General features: G+C 43.0%; 4 protein-coding genes across 4 annotated transcripts in view; 3 read left to right on the forward strand and 1 right to left on the reverse strand.

Annotated features, from left to right (window-relative positions):
- LOC310672388 (taste receptor type 2 member 40-like) overlaps nucleotides 1–17,077 on the forward strand; it is a 154,737-nt gene that overhangs the window by 131,753 nt on the left and 5,907 nt on the right. The gene's annotated exons all lie outside the window — the stretch shown is intronic.
- On the forward strand, nucleotides 16–2,280 carry LOC310672390 (taste receptor type 2 member 8-like). The gene has a single exon (XM_083429547.1). It carries the CDS (start codon nucleotides 936–938, stop codon nucleotides 1,830–1,832), a length of 897 nt encoding a protein of 298 aa, XP_083285673.1. The 5' UTR covers nucleotides 16–935; the 3' UTR covers nucleotides 1,833–2,280.
- Nucleotides 7,990–17,077, reverse strand: part of APEH (acylaminoacyl-peptide hydrolase) — a 66,461-nt gene continuing 57,373 nt past the window's right edge. The window contains exons 45-46 of the mRNA XM_083427002.1: nucleotides 14,783–14,941; nucleotides 7,990–9,549 (exon numbers count right to left, since the gene is read on the reverse strand). Coding sequence (XP_083283128.1) covers nucleotides 9,408–9,549; nucleotides 14,783–14,941 — 301 coding nt within the window. The 3' untranslated portion in view covers nucleotides 7,990–9,407. The remainder of the gene's footprint in view (nucleotides 9,550–14,782; nucleotides 14,942–17,077) is intronic.
- The window catches only part of LOC310672389 (taste receptor type 2 member 39-like), a 185,994-nt gene continuing 179,458 nt past the window's right edge, over nucleotides 10,542–17,077 (forward strand). Inside the window, exon 1 of the mRNA XM_083429546.1 lies at nucleotides 10,542–13,874. Coding sequence (XP_083285672.1) covers nucleotides 11,133–12,032 — 900 coding nt within the window. The 5' untranslated portion in view covers nucleotides 10,542–11,132 and the 3' untranslated portion in view covers nucleotides 12,033–13,874. The remainder of the gene's footprint in view (nucleotides 13,875–17,077) is intronic.

The following is a 17,077-nucleotide window of genomic DNA, read 5'->3' on the forward strand; positions in this document are numbered from 1 at the left end:
GTGCACTAACCTTAGAGAAAGGCCACTGAATATAGTAGGATTGGGCTGGACATGTCCCTCTGTTTAAAGATCCAAAAGTTTAGATCTTTGGCATGGCAACAGTGCAGTCAAAATGGTAACTGAATCACACACACAGTAAGGTCTTTTGGAAAAACCAGGCAGAAGAAACAAAAGTACTGGGTAGTATTAAAAATAGGTTCTACATTATAAATATACTGGGTTCATGCAGAGCTGGAGTGGAGAATGTGCAGCAGTGCAGAATGTGCAATAGAAAAATGAGTGCAGCTGGATCTATGTGCTAAGTCTGCTATTGTGGTTGTTACACACTGCAATTTGAGCTTGCATTGATATGTTTTTAAAATAATAAATACTGTACTGCGGTTAAAGAAATTAGCAGCAGGCAAAGGAGAGGAAAACTTCATTGGAAATAACTGCGGATAGATTTTATTTTGGGGCATGCAGTTGAGGAAGAAGCATTTGCCTATAATCTGGGATCAAATAAAAGAAAAGGCTGCGGAGGGACCAGAAGCAGGAGGGTCTGAGGACAAACAAGCCAGCTGGAATTTCCAGCTCCTCCTATTCTTTACATAAACTCTGGGCCACTGCAAAGTGGTTGCCTGTGGAAAGCTTTCTTATTCACGGGCCTGGCAAAATGGAGCACACCCCCCCCCCCCAATTTATACAAAGTGGAGTGACAGGCAGCCCTCTGATACAGTTTCTGTCCACACCACTATGACAGATAGAGGCATTATGGAAATGAGCAGCCGGAGAGTCTCATTAATTTATAATTTGGTTCACAGTTCATTTGCATAGTTCCCCGGTCATTCATAAGGATGCTGCAGATGTTCTGTCTCATTTGCACACTGCATCTCAGTGCAGCAACTTTGGATCGGTGAAAGGACACCTGGTACAGTAATCTGCAAGGATACGGAGAGATGCCTTCTCCTCAACTTATTGCCTTTCTGGCATCTTTAGGTGTCCTGGCTATCGGTGGGCTCATCTCCAATGGCTTTATTGTTGCAGTGATAGTCACTGAGTGGGCTAAAAGCAGGAAACTTGATGCTAGAGAACAACTTCTTCTGTCTCTAGGTATGTCCAATATCGGCTTCTCGGGTGTTCTGTCTCCATTTTTAATTAAGTACTACTTAATCTCTGACTTTAGCAGCCCCTTAATATTACAAATATGCTACTTCATTGGAACCTTTCTCACATTCTCCCGATTCTGGCTTACTGCCTGGCTCTGCCTCTTCTATTATCTCAAGATCGTTAACAACAACTGCTCCCTTTTTCTTTGGTGCAAGCTGAGGATATCACGGATAATACCTTGGCTTCTTGGGGGATCTCAAGCCATCTCCTTGCTTGCTTCCTTCTTCGCACTGCAGAGTGCATATATTAAACCCCAGGGAAGCATTACAAACATGACGCAAGACCAGACAGAGATTGATTTTGCTACTAATTTCAAAATCTTCTTTATGATTACTGGTGCTGGCTGCCCGTTCCTGATAGTTTTTCCTTGCTCAATCATGGTTGTAGCCTCACTCTACAGACACGTCTACAAACTGACTGGGAAAGAATCCAATGTTAGGAGCCTTCAAACAGATGCTCACACGAAGGCAGCTGGGACAGTCCTCCTCCTGCTGGTGCTCTCCATTTCTTTTTACGTGGCAAAGATCTTATTTTTAACTGGCTATATTAACAAAGATATAGTTGCCATTTCAGTGTGTGTAACAATGATACTAATGTACTCCCCTGTGCAGGCTGCCCTCCTGGTGTTGGTGAATCCTAAGCTGAAGCAGGCAGCTGCCAGGATGCTTCCAAGAAGAAAGCCTTAACCATTCTTAGGTGTTGCCGTTTGGGAAGAGCTAGCTCAGGGGCCCCAAGCCTGGTCAGGAGTAGAGTGGGCATGTTTTCTCCAGCACACAAACTGGAACTGACCCCTCCTATCATGCCTGCCATTTGCCATGGGAAGAAAGGGCCTATTGATGCCAACAGCAGGTTTCCTCCCATTGTGGTTCTGATTGGAATGGGGGGTGATGAGTGGTTAAAGACTCCTGCCCCACCTTGCCCCAGTCCCAAGCAGCCTTGCTTCCTCCCCCTAAGTCAGCTACTTCCTTTCTTAAAATGAAACATTAACATCCCTTCAGGCTCACTGGTCAAGGCATCTAAGAATTGCCATAGGAGAGACCGATATTAGAAAACAGCAAAGCAAAAACAAAGGGACGTGATGTTTACAGGCACCTCCTGCTCTTGAACAGCTCTTCCCAAGAAACAACATACCTATACCAGGGAGCAGCCCCTGTGGCAGATGCAGATGCCATCTCTGTCCACAAATTCACTCTGGCAATACTATTACACAGCCTTAGAATGCTGTTCACAACATCAGGAGTTTGTTCACCTCCTCATCTTCCAATGTGATATCTGCTATGTTCATACGTGAAATCTGCCATAAGAAACTCCTTTCTGCATTCTACTGAGGACAAACACAGCAGCCTATATGTAAAATAAGAAATGGACAGAAGTCTGACATCAGAGATGGCAATATTCAAAAAGCCTTTGGGCAGAATGCTTCTATGACACTTTGTAAATAACCTTAAAGTTGCCGTCCTACAGCAAAGGAACTTCAAAGGGAAAGGGATACTGCGACATGAAACCATTGAATCACAATATATCAAGAGTTTCAGTGCTATCATTTGTGGAGTGAACTGAGCCAAATAATTTCTTGTCCATTTGCCTTGTACTTAATGGTGCCATGATATCTGCTTCATAAAAAATTGTTTTGGAAATTACCACTGTTAACCATGCAATTATCACTGTCCAAAGTTTTACATATTTTATTTCCTCTGATCTTACTTTTTACAATCACCACACCAACACACCCTTGCAACTCAGAATAATTGTACATACATTTTTTCTATAGGGGAAAATGTTTAGGGAAGCTTTTAACATTTTATGAATTATTGTATCATAAGGTTTTGTTGGAAGCTGCCCAGAGTGGCTGGAGAAACCCAGCCAGATGGGCGGGGTATAAATTATTATTATTATTATTATTATTATTATTATTATTATTATTATTACTACTATTAATATTATTACTATTTTTATTTTCTGCCTTACAACTTTTCACTGTTCTTGTTTGTTACAGCATGTCAAATAAAAGTCTTATTATTTACTGATGTGCTTTATTATGCCAACAATCCATAAGCAATTGCTTATCTTGAATAATAAGCCTCTTACTTTTTGCCTCCCTTGTTTCATTTGTATAAACTCATAAGTTTTGCCATTACTGCATATTCCTGCGTTTTGAATTCTCACTATGTCATGGTTTTTGCCTTTTCCAAACATTTTGCATACCAGTCTTGAAACTCTACTCACATAAAATTTAAATTCCCTCTGTTATACTTGGACCTTGTGTGTGTGTGTGTTTATAGGTTAATAAAATATAACAAGGGTAATATGACAAAGGTCAGATTTTGACTTTAGAAATTGTTATACCAAAATCAGGTACCCTGTAAAGAAAAACAAACAAACAAAGAAATAAGCAAGCGATCAAGCAAGCAAGCACTATTTAATCTGTTTTGGTTGAAGACAATGGCAGAAATCGTAAGTTGCAATGCAAATTCTTATTCATCAACCTTGCCAGCAAGATTAAGTTCAATAGGCACTCCATCCATACATTGGCTTAATGTGGATCGTGAAGCCCTTTTTTTTACCTCCTTCAATTCCCCCTTGTCATTTTCTCCATCTACTTCTGTCCCACACTTTCCCCTCCCTATATCCAGAGTGTCCTATGAAATGGATTTAGCTTCTCTCTCCCTGGAGTTCTTCGATTTCTTCCCACTTCCCCTTGGCAACTGGTCTCCTTCTCCATGATGCCCTCATCTGGGGCAGATGACCAACAGTAGAATATTGCATGTATATAGGAAGGCTAGACCTTTATAATTTCCTTTTTCATCAACCACAAGCGTTTCAAACTTTGCTAGGCAATTTGGACACCTGGAAAGCTACCCTACCATCCACTACAGTGGTGCCCTGCAAGACGAAATTAATTCATTCTGCAAGTTTTTTCGTTCTACGAGTTTTTTTGTCTTGCGAAGCACCAATGTGTATTGACGGTTTCCCATAGGAATGCATTGGCGGTTTTAAAAAAAAAGGCGCAAGACGTTTCGTCTTGCGAAGCAAGCCCATAGGGAAATCCGTCTTGCGAAGCAGCTCAGAAAATGAAAAACTCTTTCGTCTTGCGAGTTTTTCGTCTTCCAAGGCATTCGTCTTGCGGGGCACCACTGTACTTGCAGATGTTGTTAAACACCAACTACCAGAAGCTTTTGTGGCTTTTTTGTGCATCAAATGTCTCCCCTCAACATTTTGTGTGATTGCAGTTCTTGCGTGCTCAGAACACAACATATTTCTTACACATTAGTTTGATTTCTCTCTCTCTCCCTGCCCTTTATGAAGGTATTTATGCACATCTCATGGGGCAACAGAAGCACAGAGGCAGTGCAAGAACCAGCTGTTTCAGAAATCTAATAAAAAGTACTGTCCTTTGCCTATTTGATCCTCAGTTGCAAATACAGTGATGCAAATATAGAATGGAATTAGTTACTGCTTTGCTTAATAAAATACATATATTTCCATTTTCTGTTCTGGAAAACAGCACCAAGCAAATCTCTATGCTTTTTAAGGCACTGAAGAAACCCAATCCTATCATGTTTTTACAAGTAAACTGATCAATTAGGGCTACAATCTGTGCATGCTTACTTTAGAGTAAGTTCACTAAATACAGTAGGATTAAATTCCATGGTTGCATAGGATTGGGCTGTCTGTGTCCCTTAATTTAAAAACATACTTCAACAATCTTGAGCAAAGTGAAAAATGTTCCTTTGGAATGACACGGGCAATGAGGTCTTTTGGCTAAACTAACAGAAGAAACTAAAGCATTTTGCAGTATTACAGCTTTTTCTGTGTTATGAATAGACTGTGGGTCAGTGGAGAGCTGGAGTTACTGTTTATTTTATTTAACAAAATTTATGTACCCTTGACTGTAAAAAAAAACCTCACAACCCTTCTAACTGGTTACAAAAATATAAACAATAAAATTCTCAATAAAAAGTTTAAGAACAAGTACAGTCGTACTTTGGTTCTGGAACGCCTTGGGAGTCAAATGTTTTGGCTCCTGAACGCCACAAACCCGGAAGTGACTGTTCCGGTTTGCATACGTCCTTTGGAACCTGAACGTCCGACGCGGCTTCTGCAGCTTCCGATTGAGTGCAGGAAGCTCCTGCTGCCCATCGGAAGCCGCCCCTTGGTTGTCTAACGCTTTTGGAAGTCGAACGGACTTCTAGAACGGATTCCATTTGACAACCAAGGTATGACTGTATGTATTTAAAAGCAGTCATAATATAATTAAAATCAACAGTAGCGAAAAAGAGAAAAACACATGTACAGTGGTACCTCCGGTTGCGGGCGGGATCTGTTCCGGAGGTCCGGTCGGATCCCGAGGTTTCCGCAACCTGAGGACCACTTCTGCGCATGCACACGCAGCAAAACCCGGTAAAATACTTCCAGGTTTGCCGCACGCGCATCCCAAAGTTTACGTAACCAGAGGGTTACGTAAACGGAGGTACGACTGTAACTTCTGTATGTCTGCACAGAACATACAGAACATTTTAAGCAGGCACCAGAAAGAGCACAGCAAAGGCATATGTCTGATATCAATAGGCAGGGAGTTCCAGTTTAGGTGCTACCAAATTAAAAGATCAATTTCTTACAGCTACTGAACAGATATTATGTGGCATCTGTAACCATGACAGTTCCACAGATCAAAGCCATCTTGCCAGGATACAAACAAGCTTATTCCCCCTCATCCATCCCAAGTCTGTATCAAGGAATCAGCCCAGGGCCCACATGGCTTCTCCTGATTCAGAACTTCTGGACAAAGAGAGCTGAGGATCAGCATACAAATCGCACCTGGCCCCCAAAGTCCTAATGGCTGCTCCCAGCAATGAGGATAGAATAGTGCCCTATGATACCCCATATTGTAACCACCAGGGGTGGTCCTTCCATGTTTCAACAACAGTATTTCCAGTTCCTCCTATTCTTTACCTGAGCAGTAAAATCTAGACCACCAACAGGGTTCTCTTGGGCAAAATTTCTTGTTCCATATAACCACCAAGATGAAGCACCAATTCGACTTATACAAAGCCATTCAATATAGTTTGTCATCAACACTGCTATACTATCTAGAAGCATCATGGAAATGGGCAGACCAAGAGTCCCATGAATTTACATAGTTTGATGCATAGTTCATTTCCATAGTTCCCAACCCATTGAGAAAGTATACTATAGACCTGCTACCTCACTTGGACCCCCCATCTCAATGCTAGTGAAAGTCTAGCAGTCTGCAAGAATCCAGAGATATGCCTTCTCTCCCAGATTATTGCGTTTCTGGTGGCTGTAATGGACTTGGCCCTCTCCAATGGCTTTAGAGTTGTAGTGATCATCACTGAATGGGCTGAATGCAGGAATCTTGCTGTCAGCGAACAACTACGGCATTGGGTATGTCCAGTGTCTGCTATATAGGTTTCATGGTTCCATTTTTCACTAAAAGGTAAAGGTACCCCTGCCCGTACGGGCCAGTCTTGACAGACTCTAGGGTTGTGCGCCCATCTCACTCAAGAGGCCGGGGGCCAGCGCTGTCCAGAGACACTTCCGGGTCACGTGGCCAGCGTGACATCGCTGCTCTGGCGAGCCAGAGCCGCACACGGAAACGCCGTTTACCTTCCCGCTAGTAAGCGGTCCCTATTTATCTACTTGCACCCGGGGTGCTTTCGAACTGCTAGGTTGGCAGGCGCTGGGACCGAACAACGGGAGCGCACCCCGCCGCGGGGATTCGAACCGCTGACCTTTCGATCAGCAAGCCCTAGGCGCTGAGGCTTTTACATTCTCAATTCTGGCTCACAGCCTGGCTCTGCATCTTCTATTGCATCAAGATAGTGAACAGCACCCACTCCTCCTTCCTTTGGTGCAAGCAGAGGATACCAGGTTTCTTGTGGGATCTCATCTCACTGTCCCCCGTCCCCCCCGGTTTGCAGTGCAGAATATTTATAAAATAATCCACAGAAAAATACCAGACAATGTAACAAACGTGACAGGAAAGACAGACTGAATTTTTCAGCCCTTTCCCACCCTTACTGGTTCTGGCTGTCCCTTTCTTGTGGTTTTCCTTTGCTCCATCATGGTTGTAGCCTCACGCTTTAGACATTTCTGCAAGATGACACGTAAAGGATTGAATTTTCAGAGTCCCCAAACAGTAGCTCACATCAAGGCAGCTGGAAAAGTGCTCTCCCTCCTGATGCTCTCTTTTTGCCTGACAGAGACCTTGCTTACAATTGGACAGGGTAAAAAAAACACACCCGCGTATGTTATTTTAGTGTGTGTAGCAGTGATACTAATGTAATCCCCTGTGCAGGTTGCCATCCTGGTGTTGGTTAATCCCAAACTCAAGCAGGCGGCTGCCAGGACGTTTCCAAAAACAGAGACTTAACAATTCTTAAGGACATTGACACTGGCCACACAGAGAGCATTGTGTTTAAGTTATTGGTTTGGGGTGTCCCCCCCCCCCATGTTGTTCTGTTGGGCACACAGGTTTCTTATTCCTGTGCTGAAAAATACCAATAATAAGGATTATTTAAGAAAATTCTTAGGGCAAAACTAGAGTGTAGTACCTTTCCCGGGCCTGATAATGCCATCAGCAACATAAGGGATTGATTCTCCTCTTCATGTGACATCTGCCATCTGTCAGTTATGCCCTTCTGCATTTTACACAGGGCAATCTCTATGCAAAATAAGAAATGGACAAAAATCGGACATCAGAAATGGCAATATGCATTTTAACTGTCTGGTACACTGTACACTGCAATGTGAATCCACTAAATTACAATACACATCAAGAGTTTTCACTGCTATATTTGTTGACGGAACAGCAAAAGAAAATTCTTAGCACATTGTATTTATTTACCAATGCAACAATATCTGTGACATCAAAAACTGTTTTGTGAACTACAACTGCTAAATACGTAATTCTCATTGTCGGAGGTTTTGCACATTTCATTTCCCTCTAACCTCACATTTTACAATCTCCACACCCAAAATATTTATATATGTACTTGCCACTCAGGATAACATAACATGCTTAAATGTGTTAGCTTTTAAACCTATTTGTTGTTCTTTTATCTTGTCATATAAAAGTGTTATTATCTCCTGAAGTATGTGCTTTATTATGCCAATAATCAACAAATCTTGGGGGGGAAACCTGTTAATTTTTGCCCTTCCTTCTTTCATCCTTATAAAACTCATAAGCTTTGCCATTGCTGTATATTCCTACATTTAGGGTTCTCACTGTGACATAGTTGTTGTTGGTATATCAGTGTTTCCCACATATTTTGCATACCACAGTCTTGAAGCTATAATCTTATATGGCATTTAATTCCCTCAGGGACCAGTTTGGTTATGTATAGCTTAGTAGATATAACAATAAAAACAAGAAGGTTGAGTTTTTTATTTTAGCACCTATTATTCCAAGATCTGGTGTCCTGTAAATAAATAAGTAAGAACTATCCACACTGCCTTGTAGTTATAAGCAGCAATACACATTCTTAAGATGTCAGCTTTGCTACAAGTGTCAAGTTCAATTAGACAGTTGACTGTTTGCTGCGGATTTTCTGAAAAGGACCTGCATCGTGGCACAGTGGTAGAACATCTGTCCATGCAGAAGGTCCCAGCCTGAATCCTCAGCATCTTCAGATAGGGCTGGAAATGCCCGCCATCTGACATCCTGGGAAGCTGCTCTCTGTCAGCATAGACAGTACTGGGCTGCAGGGGTCAAAGGTTTGACTCTGTACAAGGCTGGTTTCAAGGCACCAGCAGCGCATCTTTTAAGAATACACTGAAAGAGGAAAGGGATTCCTATCAGGGATACAAAGGCTAAATCTATTCCATCATGGGTAGGCAAACTAAGGCCCGGGGCCCGGATCCGGCCCAATAGCCTTCTAAATCTGGCCTGCGGACGGTCTGGGAATCAGCATGTTTTTACATGAGTAGAATGTATGCTTTTATTTAAAATTCATCTCTGGGTTATTTGTGGGGCCTGCCTGGTGTTTTTACATGAGTAGAATGTGTGCTTTTGTTTAAAATGCATCTCTGGATTATTTGTGGTGCATAGGAATTCGTTTTTTTGTCCCCTCCCCCCCTCCCCCCAAAAATAGAGTCTGGTCCCCCACAAGGTCTGAGGGACAGTGGACAGGCCCCCTGCTGAAAAAGTTTGCTGACTACATATCTATTCTATCTGGCAATCTTCATGTGACATGGTATGTATCTCCACAGGCTGGCTGCTTTTTAATATTTGAGATCCTTTATTTCTTAGCTGGCTGCTGACTTTCAGAGTCCGCTTCCTTAGAAAGGTAATGCATAATCCACTGTGCACTGTTCATAAAGACATCTGCTTCAGCTTCCACTCCACTTACAGCATGATTCTCTTCTGGGTACCACAACAGCCTGCAAAGGGAACAACACAAAATTGTATTTTAGAAGTTCCTGTGGACTATGATGAGCGAAGACTCTCATATATAGCTTCTATGTACTCCCTTCAGTCCCATCTCCTTCTTTGTAAGGACACTAAGGCCTGTCTCCATCACAGCCTCATCTCCCTCTGAAGTCTGCCATGACCTGCTCCATCCTCAAAGCCACCTGCTGTCCCCCCTGGATCTTAGGAGAGGATTAGATGCACCATGAAGGACAGGTCTATCAATGGCTATTCATCAGAATAGCTAAATGGAGCCTTCATGTGGAAAGAAACAGACTCAGCATGCTGCAGGTGGAAAGAATGGGTAGGCTATCACTTTTATGTGCTCTCTGTTGACTCGTAGGAACATGTGGTTGGTTGTTATTTATTGGAGTCAGACATTTCTGATCATACTGTGCTCTTATCTACTTTGAATAGTTTGATTTATGTACAACAAGGTCTCAAAACAACATGGAGCTATTGCATTTCCCGTGTGTTCTAAGCACAACACATTTATTACATGCTAGTTTGAATTTTTTGCTCCCCCGCCCACCCTTTAGGTAGGTTGTTATCCACATCCCAAGGGGCAAATGAAGCACAGAAGCAATGCAAGAATTAAATGTTTCATGACTCTAATAAAAGATTCTGTCCTATTCCTATTTGATCCTCAGCTGCAATTACAGTGGTACCTCGGGTTAAGAACTTAATTCGTTCTGGAGGTCCGTTCTTAACCTGAAACTGTTCTTAAACTGAGGTACCACTTTAGCTAATGGGGCCTCCTGCTGCCTCCGTGCCGCCGCCGCACAATTTCTGTTCTCATCCTGAAGCAAAGTTCTTAACCCGAGGTACTATTTCTGGGTTAGTAGAGTCTGTAACCTGAAGCGTCTGTAACCTGAGGTACCACTGTATAGCGATGCAAGAAAAGAGAAATAGTTACCACTAGACTTAGTAAAAGACACTAAATCTTTTTCCATCCATCTGGGGTCAGAGAAATAAGCAGCCACCAAAAAATAGTAAACTGTACCAGTGAAGACTTTATGAAGCTTTTAAGCTTGGGGCATGAGATAGCTTCCTGTGGTGGAAATAATATTTTTTATGAAGTGGCATAATAGGCTAAAAAGTCATAAAAACCAAAACTAAGAGGGTCTGAGTGTAAGCAAGACGACGAGTATCTTCCAGTGCCATTTCTTGATGTTCCTTCCTTGCTTCAAGGGCCATTTCCCCAACTCCTAACACTTTTTCCCTGCAGAGAAAAATCTGGGCGACTGCAGTGGATGCCAGTGGCAAGCTTTCTTATTCATATAACTCCCAAAATGGAGCAACATCCCTGATTCACAAAAGGTTGTGTGACAGGAAGCCCTTCTATACAGTCTGTATCAACACCACTCTCCCAAATAAGAGCCTTGTGGAACTTGGTAGCACATTGATTTACATAGTTTGATGCTCAGTTCATTTGCATAGTTCCCAATGGATTAAAAAGTATGCTGCTGATCTGCTACCATCACACCTGTGCGCTGCATGAACTCAAGAACTTTGGTCAGTCCACCTGTACAGAAGTTTGCAAGGATCTGGAAATATGCTTTCTTCCAAAATCATTGCATTTCTGGTGGCTGCAAGTGACTGGGTTCTAGGTGGGCTCATCTCCAACGGTTTTATAGTTGCAGTGATGGTCACTGAATGGGCTCAATGCAAGAGTCTTGCAACTTGTGAACAACTACTTCTCTCTCTGGGTACGTCCAATATCTTTGCCACTGCCTGTGAGATTGCAGTCATTACTAATTTCTTAATAACCAACTCAAGCAACGGCTTAGTGTTTCAAACATTCTACTTCTTTGCAACCTTTGTCTCATACACCCGATTTTGTTTCACTGCCTGGCTCTGCGTCTTCTATTGCATCAAGATAGTGAACAGCACCCACGCCCTCTTCCTTTGGTGCAAGCTGAGGATATCACAGCTGCTGCCCTGGCTTCTTGTGGGATCCCAAGTCTTTTCGGTTTTTGTTTCCTTGATTACAATCCCACATATTTCTTTTCAGCTCCAGAGCAACATAGCAACCAACACTTCAAATGTGACTCAAGGAAAGAAAGCAACCCAACTTTCTCGTTCTCTGCAAGCCTTTTTTTTAATGACTGCTTCTGGCTGTCCCCTTCTTGTGGTTTTATTGTGCTCCATTGTGATTGTAGCCTCACTCTACACACACGTCTGCAAGATGACCGGTAAAGGAGCCAGTATTCGAAGCCTCCAAACAAAAGCTCATATCAGGGCAGCTGGGACAGTGCTCTCCCTCCTGATCGTTTACATTTTTTTTTATGTGGCACATTCCATAATTGTACTTGAAAATATTGAAAGAATCACCTCTGTTTATTCAGTGTGTCTAACAGTGATCCTAATGTACTCCCCTGCACAGGGTGCCATCCTGCTGTTGGCTAATCCCAAGCTCAAGCAGGCAGCTAGGCAGATGCTTCCAAAAACATAGCCTTAAATTCACAATGAAAAACTAGAAGGTGGGCGTGTGTGTGTGTGTGTGTGTGTGTGTGTTTAGCTACTAATCAAGAAACGTTTTCCAATGCTGAACAAATCTGTTAATTTTTTGCCTCCTCCTTTCACCCTTATGCAATGCCTAAGCTTCCTATTACAGTATATTCCTACATTTATGTCGCCCACTTTGCCACAAACCTTTCCCTACCTATTCTGCATAACACAATCTCGCAGCTACAATGATACATGGCATTAAGACCATGGACTCATTTGTACAAGTTAGTATAAATATAATGGATTCTAAAATCTAAATTGTCGCAGTGTCATTTTTGTCTGTTATATTCTATATCGATGACCAAAACCTCTTTGCTTCATTACACAGATATCATATGAGAATATAACTTTGAATGTTTTCTTTGACTCTTCCCTTCCTTCTCTAAATTAATCCTTACTCAAGTACAGAAGCTTTTGCTTAATTCCCCTTTAGGTAAAGGTAAAGGGACCCCTGACAGTTAAGTCTAGTTATGAATGACTCTGGGGTTGCTGCGCTCATCTTGCTTTACAGGCCGAGGGAGCCGGCGTTTGTCCGCAGACAGTTTGTCCGGGTCATGTGGCCAGCATGACTAAGCCGCTTCTGGCGAAACCAGAGCAGCGCATGGAAACGCCGTTTACCTTTCCGCCGGAGTGGTACCTATTAATCTACTTGCACTTTGACGTGCTTTCGAACTGCTAGGTTGGCAGGAGCAGGGACTGAGCAAAGGGAGCTCACCCCGTCGCGGGGATTCGAACCACCGACCTTCTGAACGGCAAGCCCAAGAGGCTCAGTGGTTTAGACCACTTTGCCTACTATTAAATGTTCCTAAGCGGTACAACCCTAACACTTCTGCTCAACCCTAACAATGAGCTCCTTCCTGGGATACCCAAGGCACTAACTGGTTGTCTTGTACCTGGCCATTTTGCATCTCCTGTCATACAAGTTAGATACAGAAGCTGACCTTTCATTATCTGTCTCTGTGTTGTCAGGTATGACATTGTTGTTGGCATTCCGTCAGTGCCAAGAGGCAATGGAGTATGCCTCTGAGATGAAGACAAACCATTGTGTTAGCAGCACCAAAGTGCAAGCCTGAGCAGTGTGTAGGGAGGTCCTGGGCTGCCCAGACAACAAGACCCTCTCTCAGCCTTGCTGATGTAGTCTAAAGGAATGCAGAGCAATACGTTTGGCACCAGCTTGGCTTCAGGAGTTGCTGGAAGGGGTAGTACCTCTGATGGGGAATACATTGTGCTCCTTCTAGTGTAGTTTGTCCATGTTTGGGCCCCACCCTGCACTCAGCTCTCACTTGTGGCTTCTGGACACTGTCAGCATGCAACTGTGGCCACATCCTGGTAATGGCTTTGAATAGTTGGCTAAACCAGGTGAGGGAAGTCGATGGGTCTCAAACCCTCAGTGAGTTAGGGACTTTCCCTGCATACGAAGACAGTTATCACAACAGACATGGAAAGAAATGATCATCTAGTACTAATCATAGCAGTGTGTCTACCATTAGGGTTGATCTGTCTCCTGACAAACCAAATGTACTCTGAAATATCACCCAACATTTTTTCCAAGGTAAACCGTGCAAATTAGCCCTGCTTCTGAAAAACAGCTGAATCAAACCCAAACACATTACTATCACACATCTCCATATTTAGCATAGATAACTGCATTGATGAGTTGCATCAATGATGCTATTATTGGTTATTATTCCCTGTATAGAAGCAGTAAAATGTAGGCTGGACAAGGTAACTGTTGGGTTGATTTTTATTTCATTTATTGGATTTATATACCACCCTATACCCACAGGTCTCAGGCCTTTGTAGCTGGTTGACTGACTGAACCCAGAATGCTCACTAATGGTTCCTCATCATCCAAAAAAGAAGTGAGCAGTGGGGTGCCACAGGGTTCTGTCCTAGGTCCGCTGTTGTTCAATGTCTTTATAAAAAGATCTAGATGGAGGAATTGAGGGGATGCTCATCAAATTTACAGGTGACACCAAGCTGGGAGGGATAGCTAATGCCACAAAAAGCAAAATTGGGATTCAGTATGACCTTAACTCACTGAAGAACTGGGCTCAAACTAACACAATGAATTTTAGTAGGGACAAATACAAGGTTCTGCAATTAGGCAGGAATACCAGCTGCACACATATAAGATGAGCAACACCTGGCTTGCCAGGAGTACATGTGAAAAGGATCCAGGGGTCTTAGTAGACCACAAGTGTAACATGAGTCAAGAGTGTGACGCAGCAGCAAAAAAAGCTAATGCTCTTCTAGGCTGCATCAGCAGAAGTATGGTGTCCAGATCAAGGGAAGTCAAGAGTACCGCTCTATTATGACTTGGTCAGATCACACCTGAAGTATTGTTTCCAGTTCTGAGCACAATTTAAGAAGGATGTTGACAAGCTGGAACATGTGCAGAGGAGGGCAACCAAGATGATCAGGGGTCCAGAAACTAAGCCTTATTGGGAACAGTTGAGGGAGCTGGGTATGTTTAGCCTAGAAAAGAGGAGACTGAGGGGTGATATGCTAGCCATCTTCAAATATCTCAACAGCTGTCATATGAAAGATGAAGCAAGCTCCCCCTCCCCCACTCCTGCTCCAGAGGGCAGGACTTGAACCAATGGACTCATATAACAAGAAATAAGACAATGACTAAACATTCCAACTCTACAATTAATAAGGCAGTACTATTGTACTAGGTAAGTTCTTTACCAGTTGGAGGTGTGTGGAGTTCCCCAGTAAAGTGGCCATGTTGATGACAGGGCAGCTTTCTGCATAGGCTTTGGGCATCTCTGGGAATCAACCAAATAAGTGGCAACAAAGTCGCCACGAGAACTTTCCAACTCCACAGCTATCTTCCCCAAAATTGCACTGCACAAAACACAGAAGGGCTACTGAGATGTCTATTTCAGCAGAAAAACTAGGAGCTGGTGGGTAACTTCAAATGAACGATTTGTTGCTATAGGCATCTCAACAGCCCTTTTGAGTACCTTGCTAGCAATGTTTATGCCTAGTCGGAATGAGTAAGTAATATGAATGACTAGAAAGAAATTAGCAATCCTATCTATTCATCTGCAGGGCAGTGGGATTATCCTTATGACTGATGTATGAGCTTTAGTTCAGAGCCATTTGATTGGATATTGACCTTCCATATTCACCTATACAAAAAAGAGCAGCTATTCAAAAGTATAGACATGTAGAACCATATTGGTCAAACGAATTGTCTGCATTTCCTTCTATTCTGTTGTTATCTACAGAACAACTGAAGCAGAGAGGTAATGAAAGAATTAGAAGTTTCATAAATCTAAACAAAGGCACTGTCTCAAGCCTGTTTAATCCTCACCAGCAATCACAGGGATGCAAATACAGAAGGGGATATATTTACCACTCTGCTATCTCTGGCACACATCTTTGCATTTTCCTTTCTGTAAACAGCTGCAAACAAATTTAAAGATACTGATGAAAGAAAAACCTATCAGAATTTGACAGATAAACATATCAATTAAAGCAGCAATCAATCCTGTATTGAAGGGTTGGATTAAACAACCCTTTGGGTCCCTTCCAACTCTAAGTTTATTGTTACCAAGTACCTCAGTTCAGCTGGAACTTGTTCTGAGGAATGAGGGTGTCCCTGTGGTAAGTCAGGAAAAACCTCTATGGCAGGGATGTCCAACCAGTAGATAGTGATCTACTGATAGATCCCCGGCTGATCCTGGTAGATCGCGGGATCCTTATCGTGTACAAAAAGACATGGGGCGGGGAGCCAAAAAACTCTGTGCAGTCCTCCCTCCCAAAAAAAAGCTCAACAACTCTGGGGAATTCACCCACCCCACGCATGCTCCTCCTCCCTCCAGTGACAATGGGTAGATCACTGCCATTTTTTTTGTACTGGGAGTAGATCACAATCTCTTGGGAGTTGGAAATGCCTGCTCTATGGTATAAGCCAGTCCTGGTTTCAGCACTTCTCAACCAGAGGCAGTAGTTTGTTGTTGTGGCTGATCTTCTGAAAACCTAGTGTCATGTCTAATGCAAACAATGCTTATACAGTGGTACCTCGGGTTAAGTACTTAATTCGTTCCGGAGGTCCGTTCTTAACCTGAAACTGTTCTTAACCTGAAGCACCACTTTAGCTTATGGGGCCTCCTGCTGCTGCCGCGCTGCCGGAGCACAATTTCTGTTCTTATCCTGAAGCAAAGTTCTTAACCCAAGGTACTATTTTTGGGTTAGCGGAGTCTGTAACCTGAAGCGTATGCAACCTGAAGCGTATGTAACCCGAGATACCACTGTAATACTACTACCACTGATTATTGCCTGGATGTTTCTCAGCCTAGGATCATAACCAAGTGCCTCCTTGCATTTCATGGGAGCTTCAAGCTCATCCCTATTTTCAGCAAAGACAAAAATACCTTGTGAGGATGAGGTTTCTGGGATGGTGATGTCCTCAGAGCTGAGCTTCTGCCCTGTGGCATGACACTTAACCAATATGAATAATAGTGCTTAGCTTTGGGGGGGGGGGGGGGAGGGATTCATGAAAGGGACAGCCAGAACCAGTGGCTGAAAAGAAGAGGGTTCAACCCATGTATTTCCTTGGGCAATGTTTGCAACGTTGGCTTTTGGGTAACTGTAGCTGACTTGGTCCTTTGTGTGCTCATTTGCAATGACTTTATAGTTATAATCACTGAATGGGCTAAACATGGGAGCCTCACAACTAGTTAGCATCTTCCATCCCAAACTATGCCCAAGATCTGTGAGACAGTTTTACTGATTCCAATTTTCATTAATTACTGTATAAAGTGTTTAGGAACCACTTGGAGAATTCACAGTATTTTCTATTTGCACCCTGTCAAATTCTCTCCATTTTGGCTCTGCCTAGCTCTGCATCTTCTGTTGTATCAAGTGAACAATGCCAAATCCTATGCCTGCTTACCCAGAAGAAAATGACCAGAGTAGGGCTTGCTTCTGAGTAAACATGCATACGGTCCCCCCCCCCCCCCGTGCTCTGATGTT

The sequence above is a fragment of the Podarcis tiliguerta genome (assembly GCF_965153285.1).
Source record: "Podarcis tiliguerta genome assembly, chromosome: 2".
In the NCBI taxonomy this organism is placed as follows: domain Eukaryota; kingdom Metazoa; phylum Chordata; class Lepidosauria; order Squamata; family Lacertidae; genus Podarcis; species Podarcis tiliguerta.